Genomic DNA, 25,833 nt, shown 5'->3' on the forward strand with positions numbered 1-25,833 from the left:
TAAAGGTAGGAGGAAACGGTTTTTTTTTTGTTTGAAAGCAGAGGGTCTGTTTTTGGTATATTGTATGTTTATATATTTAAAGAAGAACATTTTCTGGAAGGCATTAAACTTTGGTGAAAATCATGAAAAACGCTGGCGCTGGCTGGCAACTTTTTTAAAAAACGCTGGCGGTGAAAGAGTTAATATAGAATTTATTTCAAAACCTTGAAGTCAGTGTTTATTATTCCTTCTTTTATTTTCCAAAAACGAATATCTGTTTATATTTCAGATTCAGAATCAGACAAAGACAAATTCATGTTCTTTATGATGAGTTCAGATGCAAAAGCCGCTAAATGCCATCTCCGTCAAAAATGAGACAATGATTGTAACCAAATGCTCTGGACATGTAGGCTACTATATCAGGGGTTTTCAAAGTTTACATTCAACAGAGGTGGAAAGTAACGAATTACATTTACTTACATTACTGTAATTGAGTAGTTTTTTTGTGTACTTTAACTTTTTTGAGTAGTTTTTAAAATATGTACTTTTACTTTTACTTAAGTATGTTTTGTTTAAAGTATTGTACTTCGCTACATTTTAAATCATATCCGTTAGTGAGTAAAAAAATATAAAAAAGCAAGGTGATAAAGACGCGCAACGGATGATTGATGGGCGGGAGAACGCGCAAAAAGAACCATGGAGACGGACGAGTCAGGTGCGCGCTAATGGAGAGCCGCCTCAGTTCAAATCTTATGAAAGAAACCCCTGGTCATATTTAAGTGACCACTTTCCACTGACGCAAAGCGAGTGTTTCATTCCTATGAAAGGTAGGATTCATGCTCTTAAGTACGAAATTGCCCACCGAGTTTTTACCGCTCATTTGACCTGTTTTTAATACCATGCGCATTATCTTCCGAGGTCTAGCAGCTTCGCGTCAAGTCAAACACAACTTCAGAACGTCCTCAAGAATGCGCAGGTCATTAGACATTGGAGAGAGAGAGAGAGAGAGAGAGAGAGAGAGAGAGAGAGAGAGAGAGAGAGAGAGAGAGAGAGAGAGAGAGAGAGAGAGAACAATAAAGGTCTTAGACATCAGGTACCCAGGTCAGGGAGGCTAAAGACAATAAACGTGTCAAAATATAGCCATGGCACTCATCTCATTATATGCTCATCTAAACTATAGTTTAATAAAATAATGTATGTTAGCAGCAATACATCAATTACAACCTTACTATAGTGATTGTATTTACTAGCTGCTGACCACCTTCAAAAGTGCATAACTCACATGTAAAAATCATTAAACAATTCCAAAAATGTTTCTTAGTTTAAAAAAGCTTTTTATTTTATTAACTTTTTGTTATTGCACTTTAATTGTAAAGATGTTCCTTAAAAACAACTACTTTGAGATTTATATTCCCTTGTCGTTTTTTTAACTATACTAGAATCCTCCACCTCTCCCCGCTGTAAAAAAAGTAACTTTTACTCTGAGTAAAGTTAAAATGACTTACTTTTTACTTTTACTTGAGTTGATTTTTAGACCAGTAACTTTACTTTTACTTAAGCAAAATATTATTAAAGTAACTTTACTTTTACTTGAGTACAATATTTTATTACTCTTTTCACCTCTGACATTCAAAGGTCCACACCCCCATGAACTCTGGCGAACTTTGGCATTGTACCAAGATGAATCTAGAAATCTACTAATATAACGTCGAGACTGTCACATTTTAAACCTTACATTTTCTACACAGAGGAGGTTAACTGCACTGTACTGGGGTTTGGAAATGTTGTGAGCGTTTCTTACACCTTTTAATTCCTCAGATAGCAAAATGCAAAAGTGTGCCAGTTCACTCCTGAATGGCCTAAATGACCAAAGGATTTCACACCAGCACATGGATGGACATTCAGATGACAAGGATAAAACTCCACAGCCACAACAGCAACTACTGTTCCCAGACACAGCTCAGGCTGAGCCCTGGCCACAGACGTCACTACAGCTGGATTGTGAATCAACACCCCGTTTCTGTGTATAACAACCAGGAAAGGCAAGATGACACACTTCAGCGTCCAGGAACCCCAGAATTACAGCCAGGGCTTTGAACCAGAATTTTTCTCCATTGGTTTGTTCCGAACAGAAACAGTATTTTAACGTTTCCGGTTCATCCCCAAAATTGACGTTCCTGAACTGGTTAGAACAAAAAAAATAATTTCCTGAACCGGTTAATAATGTTCCATGTCAGCTGTGGCGCATACAAATAAGTAGGCTGATCGTTAATTTAATAAACTTAAATTATTAGTCTACAAATTTTCCTTAAGTCTCTTTATCTTGTCATCGAACATTAAAGAGTTACATTATGTAAGCGGCATAATTGTAATTCTGACATGCCTACATTTGTTGAGTCCACTTAAACACGCGCACACAAAGACAGAGGACGAATTCCAAACGGCGCTTCGGGAAGAAGATGCAGCATAAAGTGTAACTAACGTTGTTTTTCAGTGCTTTATTCACCAAATGTATTTGACAAAGTAGTGACTTTCTCTCAAGTTTACACATCAAGAGTTCTGAACTTTGAAGGGCATATGGATAATTACGTTTGATTGGATTTGGACAGATGTGTTGGGTCTCCGCTACACCAGCAGAAACAATCATAAATGTTTACAGAACAAGCGGGAGCCCAATGTCCCTTTAGCTTTCCCTATCTCTGTCCTGATATGTGATAGAAAGACATAGGCACTCTCCAGCCGCAGGGCAATTCTACCTAATCTAAGTAATTCTGAGATTGATACAGCTCCAAAACCAGTTACTGTTAAGATAGCCCTTTTGAACATCCGTTCACTAAAGAACAAATCATTTTTAGTTAATGATGATCTCATCACCACTAACATCCTGGACTTCATGTTTCTAAATAAAATCTGGTTAGATGACATCTGCAGCACTACAGTCCTCAATGAATCCCACCCACACAATCCGGGACACACTCTCAACCTGCTCATTAGCAAGGGTCTGAATATTTTATCCCCTGTTATCAAGGATGAAGGATCTGACCATTTGTGTGTTTACTTTGATTTATTAATCTGTCCTGCCATTGATGCTATATTGGTCTATGTCAAAAAACGGTTCATCAATGTTGCCAAGCTATTCAGCAGACTCTGTTAATGTTCTTCTTGAAAATTTTAACTTAAAATTTAAAGATGCTATTGATGTTATAGCTCCAGTAAAGGTCAGAATGATCACTGGCAGACCTAAAGCAGAAAAGCTGAACGTATTTGGCGGAAAACAAAACTTTAAGTACATTATAGCATCTATAAGGACAGTCTTTGTGCTTTCAATTTAAAACTAGGCACAGCTAGACAGACCTGGTTCTAAAACATTATAAACAGCCACATAAACAACACTCACACTCTTTTAGCTACTGTAGAGAGACTAAAAAAACCCAAATCAAGTTCCTCATGAAATGCTCTCTGACAACAAATGCAATGAGTTTGCAACTTTTTCTCTCAAAAGGTCAGTAATATCGGAATAGTGATCAGCACGGCCTTGTATTTTACTGTGATCAGTCAGATCTCATTACAACAACCTCAGAAATTAGTGATTTACTTAGAATTTGACATACTTGATTTAAAAACCTTGGAAGAAACAGTACAACATCTTAAAGCCTCAACTTGCAGCTTTGACACACTTCCCCACATCCTTTCTCAAAAAGGTACTTAACTGTTTAGAAACTGATCTCTCAAAAATAATATATACCACTCTCCTCACAGGCACTTACACAAAGGCCCTAAAAATGGCAGTTATTAAGCCTCTCTCTTAAAAAAAAAGAGTAACCTAGACAAAACCACACTTAGCAACTGCATGTACAGCCCAATCTCAAATCTTCCTTTCCGTTGGCAAGATCATTGAAACAGTTGTTTTCAATCAACTGAACAAATTGTTAAACTCAAATTGTTATCTGGACAATTTTCAATCTGGTTTCTGTCAGCATCACAGCACAGAGACAGTGCTCATAAAGATATTAAATTATATTCGCTTAAACTCTAATTCAGGTAAAATATCAGTGCTAGTGCTAGTTGATTTCAGTGCTGCCTTTGACCCGGTAGATCACACAATACTCTTACATAGAGTGGAAAACTGGAAAGGACTCTCTGGGATGGTCCACAAATGGTTTATGGTTTTCATACATAAAAGAGAGAGGTTACTATGTGAACATAGGTAACCATAAATCTGAGTGGACATTCATGAGATGTGGAGTCCCACAGGGCTCAATTCTGGCCCCGCTTCTGTTTAATTTGTATATGTTCCCACTTGGTCAAATAATGAAAAAGAACAAAATTGCTTGTAATTATTTTTTAAGAAAAATACCCATATTTAAGAGTTTATAAGCAGAGAGAAAATATAGATAGGATGAAACGTTTACCCCCCTCCCCCGTTTTGTTTGTTTGTTTGAAAACAAAGGATATGTTCTTTCATTTGATATATTTGTATGTTTATATATTTTTAGAAGAAACTTTTCCTGGAAGGCATTTTGTGAAACTTGTGAAAAAAAATGCTGACTTATGAGTTAAATAAGAGGGAGTACACAAGAGCAATTCACAAACACATGACAAATAATACAGACAACCACCCAGGAGGCAAATTGTTAAAGCCAACTTTAAATCTAGAAGGCCAGATATTCTTTGCACTACATAATGCCAAGCTATCATAAAATGTCATTTTTCAATCATTAATAGTGAATAAATATAAAACACGATTATTTGGTGCTATTTATTTGAAAGGGGGTGTCCTTTTTCAGTTTCAGCACATGCCTCTCTAAAGGTCTGTGCACGCCCATGGGCATCAAAACACGTGCAAATGATAATAGCTTTAGTGACAGTTACACACTGACCAGATTGGGAAAAAGCATTGTGCACGCTGGTCCCAGGCCATCAGATTATCCTTAGATTGTTAAACCCTGTATTTGGTGTCATCATTTAAAGACTTAAATTCTAGACCTTTAACCGTGGGGGGGGTTCATTTGGACATCTAGAATATATGTAGAGTTCCTAAAATATGGTTTTCACAATGGGATATGAAAGGAATGTCTTTTCAAATAAATGTACTTTCATTCAGCATAATACACCATCCAATGCTGCAAAAAGCACCACTGAATATTTAAATTTATATGGCCATAAAACAAGAAAGAAATCAAGGTGTGATCACCATCATCCTCTGACCTTAGTCCTACTAAGAGCCTTGTATATATAAGATCTGTGAGGCGGACAGCACTATAATTCGAAACATCCGCGTCTCCAAGTGAAATAAAGACAAAAACTATGCATGGATTTACGAGTTCAGTGTATGGGAAAGTTAAAGTTATGGCAAAGATATGCTCATATATTATTATATAACTGTAAATGCATTGTTTGTTTACATTGTGTTTGTTTTTTTGGAAAAAAATCTGTCCATGCAGCAAATTTGACACATCTATTTTTTAATCATTTGAACCCATTATATCATATACATTTTGTTAAAGTGTATTCGGTATAATAATTTGGAACAGCATATTTAAGTATTTAAGTATAAAAATAGTATAGTATAAAAGTATCTTTTGACATTTTTATTTCATTTAAATATAATAACATCCACACTCAAAATTTGTACATTTGTAAACTTACTAACTGTATTGGAAAAATAAACAAAAATGGCATGCATAATAATTCTTCTTCGGATTTGCATTGATACTGTGTATACACCACGGGACACTGACTACTAGCGATATGCATGTGTAACTGCATGTTGACGCGAACAACGATGCATAAGTGTAAATAAATACTGACAGGCTACAGCGTAAGTCCTACGTAGAAGTATAAGCTATAATTAACCTAAATTGCAACAAAAGGTTGCAACAAAAGTCTGTTTACCTCCATCACTTCTGATGCTTTAATTTGTACAATCCGCTTCTTCCGCTTTTTTGGTTTTTGCTTCAATAATGTAACATACCGATGTACACTGCCTACTAGCGATCTGCATGTGTAATGCACATAAAGGCAAACAATGTTGCAAAAGTATAAATTGCTCTTAAGATGTCAATGACGCAGTGCTTTAGTAGCCAATGCTATCGTCATCTTAAGCCAGTGGATGGCCTGTTTCTCTACAGACTTCAGGTTATCATCATACCAGAAAAGTTTCCCAAAGCATTAACTACTGATGCAGTGTCATGCCGACATTCGACTATAACTTTGATTTACTGCAAGATGATTATATTCACGCTGTATGTTCTTGTAGCTTTTTATACTGTAGCATATCACTATCAACACCAAGCTGGTTTTGATTCCAAGGAAACACACATACAGTACTTATAAAATGTGTTAAATTGTAAGACACTTGGAATAACACTGCAATGAAAAAACACCTTCTTTGACGCGGTAGACAAAATAAGAGAAGAATGTTTTTTCAAGATCCATATATTTCAGCATTGATCACTCCCTAGTGGAAATGTGGTTTGCTATAGACAGTAATGACCCTGAGGTGCATGGCCGGCATGTCTGCGTTTTGTTAAGTCTCGCACTATCGATCTGGTTGAGGCTTCCTGAGTGCTGCTCAAATTCACTTTCAGTCGTCTCTCCTCGCCTCACTGCTGTGACCAGGCACAAAGAGAGCTCAATTAGCACAGCTCGACGGCGGCTCTCTTCCGCCTGCGCACTTCATCAAAATCACTCCATCAAACCACCCAGACTGAGGAGGGGGAGGGAACATGAGATGGAGGGGGTAGTGTTACGGTGCGGATATGCAAGTAACTGAGTTCTCATCTGCAATCAAAAGACACCAGGGTAAATGTTAAGCTGGCCGACAGGGCATACATAAATCAGCCTGCTTAACCTGTCAAACCACAGACTTAAAGGGATAAAAATTAATAATAGTAAATATATTTATTTATCCTAATGCCATGTGTACCTATGACTTGTTATTCTGTGAAACAAAAGAAGGTATTTTAAGAAGTGTCTTAAGTCGCCATACAACGCCAAAGTGATCTAAGTTGTTTGGTTACAAACATTTTTCAAAATATCTTGTTCTGCAAGATAAAGTCACAAGGTCCAGGTTTGGAATAACATGAAGGTGAGTAAATGATAAAATTGGTTATGTTTTTATTCAATTAACCACAGACAGGTGACTGATGCACAATAAATCGATGACCAGTTAGGTGTCTGATATAACCATAATCATATAATATTTAAACAGTGTACTGTTTTTGTACTGAATACCATAGTAACAATAACATTTCTACTGTACATCTACTGTGCCTAATGAAGTTGTAAACACCAGATTGGGAGGAGCATCTACAGTACCAGTTCTATGATGCCCACTGTGTTTTTTGCCTTTAAAAACTGTTGGCAACAGCAATCTGATAAAACACACTAATAAATAATGATTATCACAATAAACATTTGTTCCAGCAACTAATATAGTTAATTATTCTGACTACAGCCTGTATAGGCTTACTAAGCAACAAAGCAACCAAAATCACTATATACACACAATAGGAAAATGATTGTGTGCATATAGTCATTTTATGACTATAATTGTAGTTCATCCACTCGGAATGTGAAATCAGAAATAATCTAAGCTATTACACTGACTATCCTTCATAACATTAAATGCTAATGATCAGTTACCTTTACTCCGTACGTACCATATCTGTAAATCCTAAGTCTCACCTAATGTATTTGAATCACCAGTATGGTTGCATTCATCTGATTGAGATGCACTGAACGCAATCTTATTTCCTTCATACAAAGGATGACACGTTAAAGGCGAAATCAGGAAGGCTGAATGAGAGAGTTGAATGCGGTTGGGGTCCTAACACTCATTGACAATGATTGGGGATGGCAGGTGCAGTTAATGACAGGGGTTGGGTATGTCCTGCTCTGATCGAGGTTAGCGGGAGTGGAAGAAAAAAGGAAAAGATGATGGAGAAAGAGTGCTGAATCATTATCAAACCCTAATTAAAGGGCAAAAATACAGACGTATAGTGAACGTATATATACACATTCGGACACAGGAATACCTTGTTTCATTAAAATCTGCACATACACTAGTCTTTCTCTGTCTCTCATACATATCTCACCCAATGCCATTCCCCCACCCCCAGCAGATTTGAAATAAGGGTTTCGTGGAGGCCACAGATAAACCACTCAAGACCGTGAGGATGATAATAGCAGCCGCTGCAGAGCCTCAAATTCAATCAGCACTCGGCCGTCAACGTGGATTAGTTTAATAGTGAAACATACTCGCTGACATACGCTAAAGACACATCATCAGGTTCTGCGACCTTTAACTGTTTTAAAAAAAAATACCACATAGCCACTTGCACTGTTGTCAAAGAAACAAAGTTTAAAAAATTGACAAAAATGACTACAAGATTCTGATAATTGTTTAAAGGAGATATCGCAGTACAGTTGTAACAATGACTGTCCATGTGTTTACAAAGTTTAAAAAAAATTATCACAAATTTTTTTCAGCAAGTATTTTGTTGATGTAAAAAAAAATTGATGTACAGTTTAAGATGCAGAAGCATGACAATGAAAAGAATGGGGAGGGGGATTGGGGGATTCAGTGACAGTGGCTGAGACCCCTTGTCTTTTCAGAAGATGAATACCAGTCCAGGCAGGGTGCTGATGCGCTCGAGAACGCTCATTATAACGCACACCCCATACGTTGCCCTGACATATCCATTATTTATTAACGTATGGACTAGGAACCAGGCCACCATTCATGACTGCAATTCTTTGGAGGAAATTCTGACAGGTTCTTTCAGAAATAAATAAATAATCCTTCACTTTTCCTTCGTTGGCTTATCCTTCCAACGTAAGAATAGCTTGTGTTCTCAGACTGCTTCAACCATTAAACCTGTAAACATATTTTGTTTGTGTTAACTGCTCAGTCCCAAAGCTCCTTCGGAAGAGCAGGGTCATTATATAGGCCATCATATACAGTAAATCAACTGAATATTTATTGTGAAAAAAATATATATTATTTTAGGAATTTCGTATATACCTCATATGTAAACATTAAACTGTATTATATTTTATATCATCATTTTATATCTGTATAAAATTTTAGGTTATATGTTGCCTTAAAAACAGCACAAATTATGCATCAACTTTTTCTTTAGTGACACTCCTTTATAAATTAAGCAATAAAAAGACTTTAGAAAAACATAGACATCAGATTTACAGAAAAAGCGGAGAAATGGATTCAAGCTGTTCAAGGCTGTGGAGGCCAGAAAATTCAGTGCTCCTCCCCAGACAGAATAAAATAAAGTTTTTCTGGTGCACTCAGGCCTAACTGATGTGTTATATATTGCCTGTCACTCTATTCTGCAGGAATATTGGGGCGTTGCCGAGCTCAAACCTGGAAGGTACAACAATCCATCACCAACATTCACAGGAGGAGATCTCATCTCAGAGTTGGTAGCCAATATCCCAGACATTTGAGCAGCATATAAAAGGGACAGTTCAAGGTTGTAACAAACACAACGCTCATCTAAACCTTCCACATTCTGCATTTGATTCTCTGATGCCTTACATCACAATATTTGCATTCAGCAAACTAAATGAATTTTTAGGAATATGGGCAATAATTACAACTGAAATCAGTGCCTACACCAAAACAACATTTCAAAAACGATCTCACAGTGTGTCTGTAAATATCAGATGCTTGTGAATTACCTGAAACAGAATGAACTGTATAATGCAACTGTATAAGATAATCAGTGACATCATGACATATTTATACAAAGACAAAGAGAGAGTAAGAGAGAATGAAGGAAATAGAAATGATAGTGGAATAATAAAAATGGGGAAAGTAATTTAGAGTACATTTGGAGACCATACAGTAAAAAATTTCCACAATTTACCACATTTGTACTAAAACTGTCACAAAGATAGTCAGGCAGAAGAAATGTTACAATCAAACTAAACTGATCTATATTTAGTTTAAGCATCAAGGGTTCAAGGCTTATCATTCAGCACTTCAACTGCAGCACAAGGCAGAATGATATATTGATTTGCAAAGGAAGTAGTTGTATACTATATGTTAAAACAGATTACAATAAAATTGTGATTAAAAACTGGTAATAAGCACTTCCAAAAAAGAGTGAAAATAGACACCAAAGGGTTAGTTTACCCAAAAATGAACATTTAGGCATTGTTGACTGAACATTGTCATTGTTCATTGTCTTTTAATCATCTATAGCATTCTCTGTTTTTTGAAACCAAAACAGAGATTTAAATTTAAAATTTCCATATAAGGTGGATGAGAATAGGTAAATAATAACAAAATGTTATTTTTTAGGGGAACTGTCCTCTTTAGACAGAAATTATCAGCTTTATTGTAGGTTTACTGTATTTAAGTAGTCACACTGTAAAAAATTCTATGTTGCCTTAAGTTATTTTATCCTACTATTATTTATCTTCACTAGCGATGAGTTGTTGACTTATAAATTAAAGTTGAAATAAGTTAACTTCATTTTCAAGTTGTAGCAAAACATCTTTTGTCAAAATAAATAAATGTTAAGAGACATGTTAAGTTGTGATGCCCTTGCTATTGACACTAGCTTTTAAAAACAAATTTGGTTTGCATCATCATCTATTCTCACCCCCAGCCCCTATCCCAATCCCTTCCATACTCTATATGACGTGACAAGTAGACAAAAAAAATATAATAATGGAAATTAAAATAGAGATTTTTTCCACAGTTGCACTACGTTTCATGAGAAATACCTAGATATCTTTAATATCTTCCAGCCAAGGATTCAAAGGTGTTGATTAAGGAAAACATATAAATGTATTATATCTTAAAGCTGCTTAGTATTCAGTGAGTATTTGACATAACAGTGTCAACACAGCATTCTGTAAGAGCACTTCTATAGCACTTATACGATCACTGCTCACACATGCCGCAACCAAATAAACAGGGGTAAATAATACAAAAATAGAGAAAAGTAACTGACGTCATTGGTGATTGTTAAGATAAAGTGGCAGAGAAAAAAAGAGGATGAGACATTAATTTTTTGGAATAAGATGGAGATACAGAAGAACAGAGTGTACAGAAAAAAAGGATAAAAATGGAGAGGAAGACTGTGGCGGCAGGGTGCTTTCTAAAGGCTGTCAGGGGACATTTTGTGGGAAGCTTCTCTCCCTGTGGCGGCCCGCAGGCCTTTTAAAGAGTGGCAGCGGGACGTCAGTCACTGGCGTCGGCACAGGAGAGCGAGTGAGTGCAGCATAGCGATGAGCCATGTGGGTGTATTGGTGCGAAGGCTAAGCGATATAAACAGATTGCCTGTTCTCTGAAATGTTAAATTGAAATGCAAAACACTGACCGGCTTTCCTCTCTAAACAGATTCACCAGCATATGTGTGTGATGGTGGACATGTTCTTGGGGAGCACTAATATTTTAAGGTAATTAAACTAAACCTCCCATTGCCTGTAAAACCCTCAGTCTGAGAGTATCTAACGTCAGTTTTCTCACACTGGACATTTTAGTCACCCATAGAGTGTGCTATTTTAGAATTATCAAAATGCTCTAAAAGTTAAAACATTTTTATTAAAGCATTGTTTTTGTGTAAAAGATTTTCAGTAGATTACAGGCCAGATTTACAAAACTGGGCAAAATAGGCAGTGACTTAAATAACACAGGTGAAAAAGGTGATTTCCATAATGAACAACGCAATCTATTAAGAGCAGCGCAAATTAGTTTAGGGTTGCAATTAAGCAGAGAGGTGCGCTTGAGTTCAGCACCACAGACATCACAGCTAACAAAGTCATAGGGCACTGAAAAGTGAAAGTTTACAATAAGTTTTCTCCTAGTGACTTCTCTTTTATTTCCTACAGCAAATAAAAAAATGGCTTGGCAAACAATATTTTTGAATAATATGTTCCTCTGGCTTTCCAAATAAACTGTTACATGCTACATTGCACCACCCGCTCTCTAATGCCTCATCTGGCAGCTACAATGTCAACAATTTCAAGCACAAAATGATTTAAGACATGCTTTTTTCTGCGTTAAATAATGGCGCTAATGATCCACTGTGTGTCTTTAGTAAATCCTGACAGTTGTTATTTAACGCCAAAATGATGGTTTGCGCTGGCGCAAGCTTTTAGTAAATCTGGCACTACATCTTTATTTATATATGGATTCAAAACACTCAAAATATAAAGCAAATATTAACTTTACAATTTTTTTATTATAAATAATTAATTATGGTTTACTTTGTTGTGTCAACTATAGTAAAAATTTAAAATAATGTTAAATTGACTTGCAAAACCAAGTTGCGTTATCTTCATGCTGCATTTTTTTTTATAAAGTAGACTATTTTTATAGTGCTTCTTTGTGCTTTACACCCCCTGGTCATTGCCAGTTTCATTGCCAGAAACAAAAACATATTTTGGGGGAACTATCCTTTGAAATTTAAATAAATCTTGAATATACCTTCAGCCTTCCACATTGTGGGTAATTGGGTACTGTAGCTTGTAGTTTATTTTTGTAGCAGTCAAAAATCTTGTTTTCACATAAACACAACATACCTTATTTAAGAAACAACAGCAGAACTAATTCCCCCAAATCATTAATAAATCAATTTGGTGTAAATTGTCAGATTGTATGAACTACTACAAATACATGGTTTTCAAGAAAGTTTGTTTTGCTTATTTTTCAGAAATAAGGCCCAGTGTCTTGTCCAAGGTAGCAATACCATGTTTGTCAGATATATGATCTAATCCAGGCAAGGTCATGGGTGGTTTAAACCCTGGTGCTTGATGCATTGCTAAATGTTGCAAAATGCCTTATGCTACAATCAATTATTTACAGTACACCATGATGATTAGCTCCTCAGCTTGGAAAGTACATTTTGTACACTGCACAAACACCCAAAATAGGGATGGGACGATAGCCGGTTTCACGATTAACCACAATAAAATGACCTGACGGTTAGTAATATCGTTTAAAATGTAATTACCATTACAACCGTGTTTGATTACCGTGATTTTGAAAACTTACGGAAAAAATAAATTTTTTGGCACAAGAAGGCATTTAAGGGATAATGTATTGTATTCATTCACGGTAAACTTATTAGACAGATTTTTTTTTTACATTTCCATTTCATTTTAACAAAACCATGATAATTTTGATAACGGTGATAACTTTGGTCACTATAATCATGATATAAAATGTTCATACCGTCGCATCCCTAATTCAAACATTACACAACTTTATTAAAAAATTATCCAGTCTTCCTTAATATGCATTCCTTAGATGTACATGTAATTTGAGTTCATAAAAGTATTTTAAAATGCAAATTTAACAAATTTATACATGTACATTATATATATAAAATACATACAGTATATACAGCTGAATCTCTGTATCGCCAGGTCTGGTGTTTCCCATATAAACTGCAGCAGTGTAGATTTAACACTGGTGATTTTGCTGTGTACACGTGGTTGTACAGCAAGTTGGTTTATTATAGCACTACCTTATTTGTCCACTTCTAACTATAATTAGTACTCACTCTCATCTAGATATTTTATTGTTGATTTGTCAAATTTATATTTCAAGTAAATATCAACCTTTAAAAGTAATATGATTTTTTAAATTCCTGATGACTAGATTCATCTATATCTAATGCAACATAATTTTAAAATCTTTATCCTGAAAAATACAATGAAATCTAACAGTTTTCTTTATATTTGTAGGTGCCGTTTTTTTAAATGCATCCTAAATTGAACACAAACGCAATCATATTATGTACCCTGTGAGCCTAATCATCACCACCGGCCCCATACTTCTTTGCATCTCTTCAAACAGGTCACTGCAATGATGAGGAACCATTTAACTTTACAGCCTGTGCTGCCATCAATTATTTACCGTCACCTGTTAAAAATTTAGAGTCCCACACATTAGCGTTCCCAGCACCTGCACTTTCACACACTGACCATCCTCCACTGATCACCACCCATCCTCATCTTAGAAAACAACCACCTTTGGCCACAGTACTGAGGATGTTAAATCAAGCCAGGTCAGAGGCGACGACAGGCATCACAAGTAAGGGCACAGACCAGACATGTCTGATTATGTGTCAGTCCTAATTGGTAGCAGTAAAACCAATAAATTAAGTGACAACATAACAGCACATTGTGCAGAGCCATGGGATCTGGAGAGCAAAAGCTGATCAAAAATACAAAAAATAATTGATTTTTGTCAAATGAGAAGGTCATCATTCTTAAATGAACATTCTGCAAGTTTCAGAACTGAAAATGTCCTTGTTACTGAAAAATAACAGTTTTTGGCACCAAGCCAAGAAAACAGTCGGTTCTGGAATGTGCCAGTGTGTGACGTTGTATAGATTTTAAACACCACCTTCAAAGTCGAAATGGCAATTACTCATTTTGTAGCCCAACCCAGAAGTTCTCGTGTAAATAACACATGTGGGGGTCAGGGGGGAAGCAAACCATACTGGTTACCAGTTACGTAAATATCGCATACATTTTAAAATACTGCTAATCACCTATAAAGTGGTCGCAAAATTCTGGTAATTTAATTATTCCTAGAATATCAAAAGTGTCTAAAGGTGGCAGATCATTTTTCTACTTAGCCCCTAAGCTCTGGAATAATTTACCAAACAATGTTCAAAAATCGGGCACAGTCGATGAATTTAAGTCTAAACTAAAGACATATCTCTTTAACCAAGCATTCACATAATTTGTCTAGTAAATATACTTATGCCGCAAGTTAGCTTGTCCGGAACCGAGCAGATATTCAACCATACTGAATGACACTTGCATTACATGCAAACGGCCCCTATGCTAATAGGATTTTGTTTTTCTTTCCCTGTCTCGTCCTCGATCCCGAAGACACTGAGACTAACAAACCCAGTTCCTGCTGCCGTGAAGGTCATCACACCACTGATCAACTGGCCTTCTTTCAACGTGATGCCCAGCCGATGTCTGCCAAATATATTTAAATATTTTAATTCCCATAAAATTTTATAATATAGTATCTACAGGTAATAGTATATCCTCTATAGGATCAGATATGTCTGTCTCTCTCAATTTTTTTAACTAGGACTTTTTCCACAGGGTTTTTCTCCTAGGAGTTTTTAACCCCTAGGGAGTCAGCTGACATTGGCTTAACTTAGAACTCTCTAGTATACGTAACATTATTACTATGCTTTCTAGTATGGTTTAATCTTAGCCACTTTACTCTGCTTCTTATCTTGTCCACCGATATTTCTGTGTTTCTTTTTTAATGTAAAGCTGCTTAGAAATAATTAAACAATTGTGAAAAGCGCTATATAAATAACATTGAATTGTTTTACTTATGTTCAAAAAATATGTTATATTTCATTGTTAGCATAATTCCAAAATTTGATTCTTCATTTGTTTTCATAGTTGGAATACTGTATCTGAATAAGCTGTAAATTTAAAGTTATTTAAAGTAAAATAATGCCAAATCAATAAGATATTACCTATATATTTTTTATTATTTTGAGTCATTTTTGGCTTTCAGGCATTTCCGGTTCTTACAATCAGTGGTTGTAAATTGAATTGGACAAACTTAAATATTAACCAAATATTAAAATCTACCTTAAACAAGTATACATTTTATTTATATCTCCCAATATACTGTTTTTAAGTTTTTCACAGGCAAAAACTAAAAAAGCTTTGCTTTGTACTTTATTTCCTCAAGCAATGATTCAATAATTTATACAGTATTCAAGCTGAGGTTCCTCGCATAATTACACTCCACTGAGGTGAAAGCTGTCAAAATACTAAAAATCTCTTCTTCATTATTAAAATGCTAAAAAGTGTTTATTTAAAATAGGTTGTTTAAACTTTACTGCATTGTTAATGCTTTCTATTAGGCAAACTTATTTAATGTTACAGTTTTTCTAAATTGCTAAAACACATTTATCAAAACCAGCACTCATTTACTCAAAACATTAAACACAAATCCAAATTTTCCAACTAAATTCACAGAATCCCTGACTCTTCTATCAAACCAAGTTTTCAGATCATACAGACGACGAGTCAATAATATGAACACTAAAGAGCATCCATTAGACACTACCTTAAATAAAATAAGGAAAACACAACATCCAGGACATCTAGTTGCATGTTTATTGTAAATAACAGCACACTTAACAAGTACTCTCAAAAAATCTCTATTTCTGTCATCACAAGTTTAGTTCACTGAACATAGTGAATACTTTACTGTATTGCAAGTAATAGTAAGAAGTAAGTTTTTAATATTACTGTAAGCAGTGCTTGTAGTTTGTATGTCCGGAATCCAACTGCAAATTTGCGAATTGCATCGTCTCTGATGTCTTGTTCTTCCTCATATTCTTCATCTGCCTCTCAGATTGTTTCCAATCCACATAATTGGTAAAAATACCATTAGAAAAAAGATTGTACAAATTTGAGTTGTTGTGTTTGCTTGATGACAACTGTGTTGTATTTGTGTTTAACTTTTGCCTGGCTGTGTTTAGCATTTATAAAACAAGTTGCTAACTGAATCAGTTATAGTGTGTTAACAATCAAGAAAAACTGTATTAATATTCATAAAAATAGTACAAATAATGGTCCTTATTCTTTTCTTTTAACTGTGTGTTACCCTTACAAAAGATAACTGTAGTTTTATTTATTTTTTTATTTTTTTACTTTTAGTAATTTTTTATAGTTATACTGCAGTTTTTGTTACAGGTAAAAACTGTGATTTGCAGTATATAATAGCAGATAGAACTGCAGTATAAACAGTAATACAACAGAAGTACTACTAAAATAGAACTGCAATAGTTATGCAATACATTTAAAGTACTTCTACAATCCAACTGCAATGTTAAAGTCACCACAGTCACAACCCACCGCCTTTGAGCCTCGAACTGGCAACTCTCTGATTACAAACCAGACTCTCTACCGCTAGATTTTAGTCTCCATTTTTATATCTGAAGTCTCCCTGTACATTATCACAATGCAAACGTCCTAAACACATAACTCTGTGCTGAGCCCATGCTCAGACTACTTAAATAACCTAGAGCATTACTAGACCCACAGCAAGTTCGGGAAACATTAGGTAGGATAAGATGACTCTGCTAGACTAATCCATTCTCCTGTCTGGAAGAGACAGACAGAGAGAGAGAGAGAGAGAGAGAGAGAGAGAGAGAGAGAGAGAGAGAGAGAGAGAGAGAGAGAGAGAGAGAGAGAGAGAGAGAGAGAGAGAGAGAGAGAGAGAGAGAGAGAGACAGTGACACGGGGTAATCCTCCAGGGCCTTGCATTAGCGCGCTAAATTAAAGGCGGTATTAGATTAAATTGGCTCTCCGATTTCAGGGGTGTAAGTAAAATTCTAATTTGCATCTTCCACCGCCGCTTAAGATATAATTAGTTCTGGGTGATTCCCAGGTGCACAACACTGACAGTCACATCCAGCTGCTTACTGGGAATTTATCATTTTGTTAGCAGCTAAAGGTGCAATCAGTTGGGTCTATGGTGTTTGTGTGTGAGTCAGAGTGTTTGTGTGTTGTGCTTATTTCTTTGTCCAAGACAAGCAAGCTTATAGTTGGAGATAAACTATAAACCTAAATGGAATGAGGATATTTGAATCTATGTGCAGATGGTTTTATATATGCATGTGGCTGTTCTGTACTGGTCATCATCACACATGTTGGTTCAATATATATATATATATATATATATTATAAATTTGGTCAGGTTGCTCTACAATGGTCATCATCAACTTTCCACTGTTTACTACAGATTTAAAGTTCTTAAAATAAATAGGACAGCAATGTTAAAGGACATCTAATTCCTTATAACAGCTTTTAACCTTTAGAGCTGTGAATATCCTGGAAACCTGTATTATGTCCGACTCCGACCAAGAATTTGCAATTCTTAAATAATAAAATCCAACTCTGTATCAATCAATATAGACCAAATAAAGAAATTCATTAAAACACAAACTTCACAAGTAGAGTTCTACAGCGAATAAAAGTAAACAGAGAGTGCTTATTTATTTATCCTATCATGAAAATATACACAGCCACTTAGCTTGCTCCCATGCCTATTCTTTCAGCATCCCTCAACAACCCAGCTCCACCTGTATTTATATGCACTTCTGTTATAGATTAAATATAATATAACCATTATTAATTAAGTAGTCTAGGGGGAAATTTAGAGATAATCCTTGAATCCCTTCATCACAAAGAGCATACAAAATATATAAAACCTTAAGCCCATTCAAAGATGATAAAAAAATGTAAATTCGCAATAAATTGTAAGAAATATTTGACACTGGGATTTATTAATGAAATTCCATACAAACAATTTCCCTAACAATTTTGAAAATCATGAATAATAATATTTCCCACTGTATGGCCTTTTGAATAATATGTATTACAGACCTCAAAACAAAGTCCATGGTCCCAAAAAAGACCATTTACTGAAAAATTATTTCAGAATTGCCACAACTCTGAGGTTAGATATATGAATACAGTAAAGTTGTTTTTGTACTTAACTAAGCATACTTTACTTACTTAGCTGTTACAACACCACACACACATTAAATGTAAGTGATACTATTACATATACTATATATATAGTTGTAGTATAACTGTATGTCACAGAAAATGTGACACTGCACGTTGATGTCCCCCTTAAATATATTTTGGCATGTACAGACTTTTCCAAATATTCAGTCAAATGGGTGCTGCTTCTAAGCTAGCAAAATTTAAAACTTCTCTATTTTGGCATAATGATTATATAGTATGTTAAGGAGTCTCTTCACACCTGGGTTTAGCACTGCCTACTCTTTCACCCAAAATGTTAATAGCATGTCTAATCACTAAATTCTAGTGATTTAAGAAATATGTCCTCTGTTTTTCCAGCTGTGTTCACCAATACACAACCTTTTTTTGTCTTAAGTACTTTTTTAAAGGCTAACTGACTAAACCTTTTACAACATGCAAACATTTGTAGGAATCACTCTATCTGAGCCCTTGAAAATAGAGCATTTCAAATATTTTTTAGAAGTGCTTCATTGGTTTGATTCATATAAATGTTTTTGCTATTTCATAAAGACCTCTGAAAGGGAATCCAGAGCAAAACAGGAGGAGGAATTTTCATATTGCTCTGATTGTGGGGGAGATCGACTAGCCTCGTCAGGAGACGGTTTCTATAATTGGTTAAAATGACCAAGCGCAGAGAAGGATGGCTCTCTGCTGAAAACCATTTCCCAGCTCAGCTTGGAGCAGAGCCAAGCCCAGGGTTGTTCGGATGCGTTCCAGCCCCAGCCTGACTGGCAGCAATTAGGGGTGTCTGAGCCAAGCTCAGCTTGCGCTCCGCACAAACACCCCTAATTACTGCCAATTAGGCAAGGCGGGTAGGCAGATTTGAGAAGCCGGGGGGATGTTCAGGCATGGGTGGGCATGGAAACAATTTTCAAGGGCTTAGAAACGTGACTTGAAGGAAAGGTTAATGTTTTTGAGCGCACACGGCAAAGGAAGAGGGGAGGGGGAGTGTGGTGTCTGAGCCGTTGTCTCACCTCTAGTGATGAGCCAGGCTTCTTTTTCAGCTCCTCGCATTTCCGAAACTTGCAAATCTGGTGACCCGTCTTACGGTTCCGACAACTGCTGCACACTCCACAGTTGATTAGTCTCCTGCAGGGTGCACAGACCCCACACCTTTTCCTTTTCTTTTTTGCTGGGTTTCCGCTGGATGCGGAGGAATTATTCTGTGGGCAGTCTGCCAGATTGGCAATTTGAAACGCACTGTCTGTAACGGCTGCCGAGGCTGTGGGGGAGTGAAGGGCTGTCATGACGATGACCCCGGGAGGTAATGAGATGCCCCCTAAAGCCGGAATAGCGGAAAAAGTTCCAACGCGTTCCGGGAGATTCATTATCTCTGCCTCGGCAGCACCACATTTCAGCTTGTTCATGCATTCTCCTGCTAAAGGTCTGCAGTGTTCAGGGGATAAGCTAGAGAGGAAATTATTATTTGCCATTTGCAGCGTCTCTGGCGGCACGCCAGGTTTCCCCGGCCTTGGGGAGTCGTTTCTATGCATGCTGGTCCTATTAGGGTTTATTGACGCTGATTTCCTTCCCCAGAGCATGCCGTTATCACAGTTCCAAGGGGACACGCCAATTCTAGCGCTGGGAAAAATTGGTGTCGTTATGCGGGCAATTTTAGCAGTCTGTGGAAATGCCCCATTGGTTTTATAAAAGTTCGCAAAAGACCTGTACCTTTCCATTTCCGCATTGTAATCAAACAGCTGGCTTAATCCACCATCCTGAAGATTATCCTTTTGCAAGAGTGACACGTCTGTGCCTTGTCCGCTCTCGATGCAAAGTGAATTGTTTATATTAGACATGACTGTTGCTAAGTTGCTTAGATCTCACGTTAAATATTGGAGAGTAGGTAGATGCTTGTTGGCAAGGTGAAGCTGGTTAGACACAACACGTTACCATCCTGGTTTATTCCCTCCACTGAAACAAGAGAACAACAATTACAGAAAAAAGTGACAAGCATGTAGTTAAACCATCTCAAAATGTTTTCTTAATTTTCATTGCAGTATTGCTCTACAAAATGTATCAATGTTGTTTGGGAGTTGGGATTTTAATCTTAATTTTACTGTATGCATTACACTTTGACAAAATATGACACTTTAATATTTCAATACAACAAGAAACAGAAATTCTTATAATAGAAGTTTTACAATGGTAAAATTTGGATGTTTGAAAGTCATCTCTATAAAATATGCCCACCAATCTCATATTTTGGATAGAGATATGTTAAAATTCCAGACAAGCATGAATGCAAATCTGCTTTATCTGTATGCAAAGTTAATGTAAACAGGACATTCTTCATAAAAGAAACCTCAAAACTTGGTAACCTAATATGCTTCACATGGAACAACATCTAAATGAACAGATTGTATTCAGGTTTTAAGCGATAATTTTAGATTTGATAAGCATGTATTTTAAGAGAATAATGTACATATATTGCCATTTCTATTTACCCAGTGACCCAAAGATGTTTTGACTTACTCCAACCAAGTCTGAAACCAACTGTAGTGTGTGTGTGGGAGATCCATTTCTGATCTCCCATTCTGACTGGATTTTGTTGCCACAGATAAAAGCCCATTAGACACTTCTTTCTCTGCTTGCATTACCATTCACTATACTCTCTCTCTCTCTCTCTCTCTCTCTCTCTCTCTCTCTCTCTCTCTCTCTCTCTCTCTCTCTCTCTCTCTCTCTCTCTCTCTCTCTCTCTCTCTGACTACCTAGCACATCAGATTGAAAAACCACAGCAATCACAGTACTACCATGTGAAGCGTTTAACCCAATCACCACAGTAAACACAAAAACAATAACTTAAAATGTGTTAAGAAGACCCTGTTATTGTTTATCTAAGGATATGAGACCACACACAAAGTCACTGATGTTCTTCATTATGTTTTTTTAAGGAGAGACAACCTGTTTTAAAACTTCCCATTGAAAACAAACACTAAAATAAAACAAAGACACTTTAGGGTAACAAACATCAAAACCGCCGACATGTCTTGTGTTAATTAACAATGCAATAATGCTGGCAATTATTCGTTTATTATTAATCAGTCTTGGTTCCTGTTATTTTTTCCTGCTATTTAAAGTGCGTATTTTTACGCGGTAAACAAAGTTCATTAAATACTATCATAAAATAGTTGATAGTACTTGGAGGAGACTGAAAGAGGTCGATAGTATTGCTGTGGTACCAGTTACAGCGGAGATATTCATATCAAATAGGACAATAAGACTTATCACTCTGATACCTTTAAAAGCCCCCGAAATAAATAATAAAACATTCAAAAAGCATGCGCCGCTATCGCTTAGTGAGAAAAAAATGAAAGCGCATCACCTACCAGACAATCCAGACACTAGAGCAGTACATTACTGCGATGAATACACAATAAACTCGCATCGGGCGATCGCTACAATAACACCATCTTTGCGCGCGGATACAGCATTCCTGATGCAAGAAAAAGTCAAAAGAAATGTCTATGTTTGTAATGGCGTTCTGGCTGTGCCTGTTGTCTGTGAGGCAAAGACTGGAGGTGAGGTGTCTCCTGTCGCTGTGTGTGGCTGATTGGTGCTGAGGTGAGGAGGATGGGGATGTGGACACCAACTGATCATTGGCTGGAAATTACTATAGAAACACCAGGAGCTCTGGGGAGGGGAATGCTCATCAATCTCTACCGGGAAACAACGTGCTTCCCTTCGCTATCTGTCGGTAACACTTTATATTAATAGACAATAAGGCATTCGTATTTAATGATACTGTAAGAGTTATAATACTAATAAAGTATAAGCAGTTGCTTAACATACTGTAAGTGCATAATCAGGGTCGCAAAATTCTTGTCATTTCAAAACAGGATCTGAGTTCTCAGGACAGCCAAAAACGGTGTCTGAGCTGTCAAAAATAGTACTTTCTAGGTGGGCAGCATAGGTGTTGAGACACGACCAAGAATAGCATATGTATAAAATATTTTTCTCTAATTCCAATTACTCTTCCAAATTAGCATCAAGTAGCCTTATTTGCTCCAATCAGATGTGATCATCCCTACACCATTCAAAGATTAGAACGCTTGATGTGTAGACTATAGAGAGAGAGTTGTGCTACTGTGTGTCATACTGTAGTCCATTAAAATACATTTGGCAAACAGAGCACTGAAAAACAACAAAGTTTTAATAGTGCACACACGGAAAGACGCGTTTCAAAAAGCAAGCAAACATAAAATCTTTCTGTTCTTGACAGGGCACATACAAACAAAATGATCTCCACGGTATTCTTTTTCTAATATAAACATTTGTTTATGTATAGATTAGGCAGAAACCAGTCTGTGCTTCTCTTAAAGAGACAGTAACCTCAATTAACCTACTCAAGTCTGTGTCATTATTGTTAATCAAACAACCCAAGACAAAGAGAAAATCAATTCTGTATCTCTAAAAATAATAATAATTATATTTAATTCATATAATAAAGACAGTGTTATTATTCATTTAATTCTATTTCTGTACCTTTTGCTAATTTTAGACCTATCGAAAAAATACTTCTATTTATTTTAGTACTGTGACTTGACTTGACTTGACTTGCAACTTATCAGGACTCGACTTGACTTGCATAGGGTGAACCCTTGACTTGACTTTATCTTGGCTTGATTTATCTGAACTGTGACTAGAGACTTGACCCGAGACTTGATGGTTAAGATTCGAGACTTGCTTGGACTTGACCATGTGTGACTTGTCCCCATCTCTGGAGTATGAGAATGATAAAAATTAGTTAAAGAAAGTAAGAAAAAGTTAAAGGGAAAGAATGGAGAAGGAGAGGATGGAGAAAGGATCAAGCATTCAACATGTACATTTAAATCTATTAGCTTTGTCTGCAGCGTACTGTAGATTTTGTTTGAACTTTGGGGGGGGGGGGGTTATATGTTGGTATGCTGCCTGTTTTTATGTAAAAAATTAGGGATGCATGATCTTGATTTTTCATGGCCGATTTTTATACCGATTTTCTTAACAAGCAAATTGGCCGATTCCTATACGATTTCCGATTTTTTTCTTATCAAGCAACAAACAAGAAAGAATGAAAGTATACATAAACAATATGTTTATTTGGTATTTAACAGGCTAAACTTGGTTTGGCTATTGAAAACAGTAACCATCTAAAATTTACAGCAGTAACTGTGCAGTAGGCTACGTTCAATACAAACATAAGTGGTTAAATGAGACCATGACATGGATGGTTGAGTGAGGGTTGAAGGTCTTGCCTGTTTTGCATTATCAACAGACTTTTGATACTTATTGTGTTCTATCAGGTGATGAACTTAAAGTGCCCATATTATGAAAAACTCACTTTTTCTGGGTTTTGGGGTGTTATTTTGTGTCTCTGATGCTCCCACACGCATACAAACTTGGAAAAAAATCCATCCATGCTGTTTTGAGTGAGATACAGGTTTCTGAATGTCCTCTGCCTTGAGTCTCAGATTGCGCCAGTTAAAACTCAGCTCCGTTGTGACGTAACAAACCGTTTCATCACATTCAGTTTGAATTTTCCCGCCCACCACCCCACTCGCACGTCTCCACCCACCAGGTAGCTAGAGAGCATAGAGCAGTCACTTGAATGAGACCCTCTGTGCTGTTATAAGTCTCACGGAAATAACAGCGCTATTTGGATATTATGGATTATACTCCCACCTACTTTTAAAACAAAATTCTAACGCGTGGTTATTGGAACCCGGAGTAATCTTATATACAGTGTGTTACGATGCAAACAGTCCTCAGATTGTAGGCGATAAGACCTTCATGCAAAATCTGATGTAAACAACAGACTATGTATCTATATTTCACGGATTATAAGCATTTGTGGACAAAAATGGTCATTGGATGTATTTTATTGGACTTTCATGGATCATTCACACATCTGAAACAGACTGGATTCGATTCGCGATCGCGTTGTTTCATCACAAAAGGTAAGAAGTCACGTTGTATTTTGCATGTTGTCATCTTCTGTCACAAAAGACTACATTTATGATGCTAGAGCTAAAAGCTTTTTGCCAAACTAACCATGACCGTACGCCCCGGCTTTTCTGACGAGGCGAGCCTCTAATAACTTTACGGTCCCCGTAGATATATACAAGGTCCGGACCTCCCGCTAGCTTCTAGCAATTAGCACGCGGTCCACAAGCAGTATACATCCCCCGCCGGGTCTTAATTTCTGTAATTTGCGAAAATAATGCGTTTGAAAATGTTTATAACGGGAATATGTTAGTATTGTCCAGGGAAAACGAGTGTATTGTTCAGACTGCTACATCACAATTTACGCTGGAATCTTTGTGTGTCATGATGTGTTTGACACACCGAGACCGGGCCTTACCGCCCCGGCTTTTCTGACGAGGCTAACCCTCGAGCCTCTTATAACTTTACGGTCCGGACCTCCCGCTAGCTTCTAGCAATTAGCACGCGGTCCACAAGCAGTAAACATCCCCCGCCGGGTCTTAATTTCTGTAATTTGCGAAAATAATGCGTTCTAAAATGTTTTATAACTGGAATATGTTAGCATTGTCCAGGGAAAACGAGTTTATCGTTGTGACTGCTAACGTAACATCACAATTTACTCTGGAATCATTGTGTGTCATGAGTTTCTTCTCCTGTAGTGTACTTATTAGTGATACTTTTCTGCATGATTTGTCTGTTGGTAACATAAACCGTTAATAATAATAATATATAAAATAATAACACAGTATGGTCTGTACTGCTCACGATACCACTGAGCATGCGCACAATCACATGACGTTAGTAGTGGGGCGTGATCAAAGGAGCAGCAGCTCATAAATATGTAAGACTACCTCAAAACGGCACAATCTGAACTGCCCTGAAACAGAGGCTACTAGAGATGGGTAACAATCTTTTCCTACAAGCTATTTTGAGCAAACAACTTTTGAAACATGCTTTATGGAACTCATACACCTATATAACTTGTGGAAAAGCAGTCATAAGATGGGCACTTTAAATGTCTGACCAAGTTTGTTGTGGTGAATGCAGGGCTCTCAGGTTTCATTTAAAAGTTTCCGAGTGAGATAACATCTGTTAGGGGAAAGCAGTTCAATGTTACCTATTATCAAACATGGGGACTTGTGACTTGGACTCGAGTCGACTTGAGTCACTATTTTTGTTACTTGTGACTTGACTTGACAAAAAATAAAACACTTGAGACTTGACTCGGATTTGGAAGTTAAAGACTCGGGACTTGACTTGAGACACAATGACTTGACTCCTAATCATGTTTTCAGTTTGAAT

General features: G+C 36.6%; 1 protein-coding gene across 1 annotated transcript in view; it reads right to left on the reverse strand.

Moving 5' to 3' along the window:
* cxxc4 (CXXC finger 4) overlaps positions 1-22,196 on the reverse strand; it is a 63,441-nt gene extending 41,245 nt beyond the window's left edge. Inside the window, exons 1-2 of the mRNA XM_065254868.2 lie at positions 21,900-22,196; positions 19,545-20,484 (exon numbers count right to left, since the gene is read on the reverse strand). Of these exons, the coding sequence (XP_065110940.1) occupies positions 19,545-20,369 (825 nt within the window). The 5' untranslated portion in view covers positions 20,370-20,484; positions 21,900-22,196. The remainder of the gene's footprint in view (positions 1-19,544; positions 20,485-21,899) is intronic.
* Between the last annotated feature and the right edge of the window lie 3,637 nt (positions 22,197-25,833).

This window comes from Paramisgurnus dabryanus, chromosome 4 (assembly GCF_030506205.2).
Source record: "Paramisgurnus dabryanus chromosome 4, PD_genome_1.1, whole genome shotgun sequence".
Taxonomy (NCBI): domain Eukaryota; kingdom Metazoa; phylum Chordata; class Actinopteri; order Cypriniformes; family Cobitidae; genus Paramisgurnus; species Paramisgurnus dabryanus.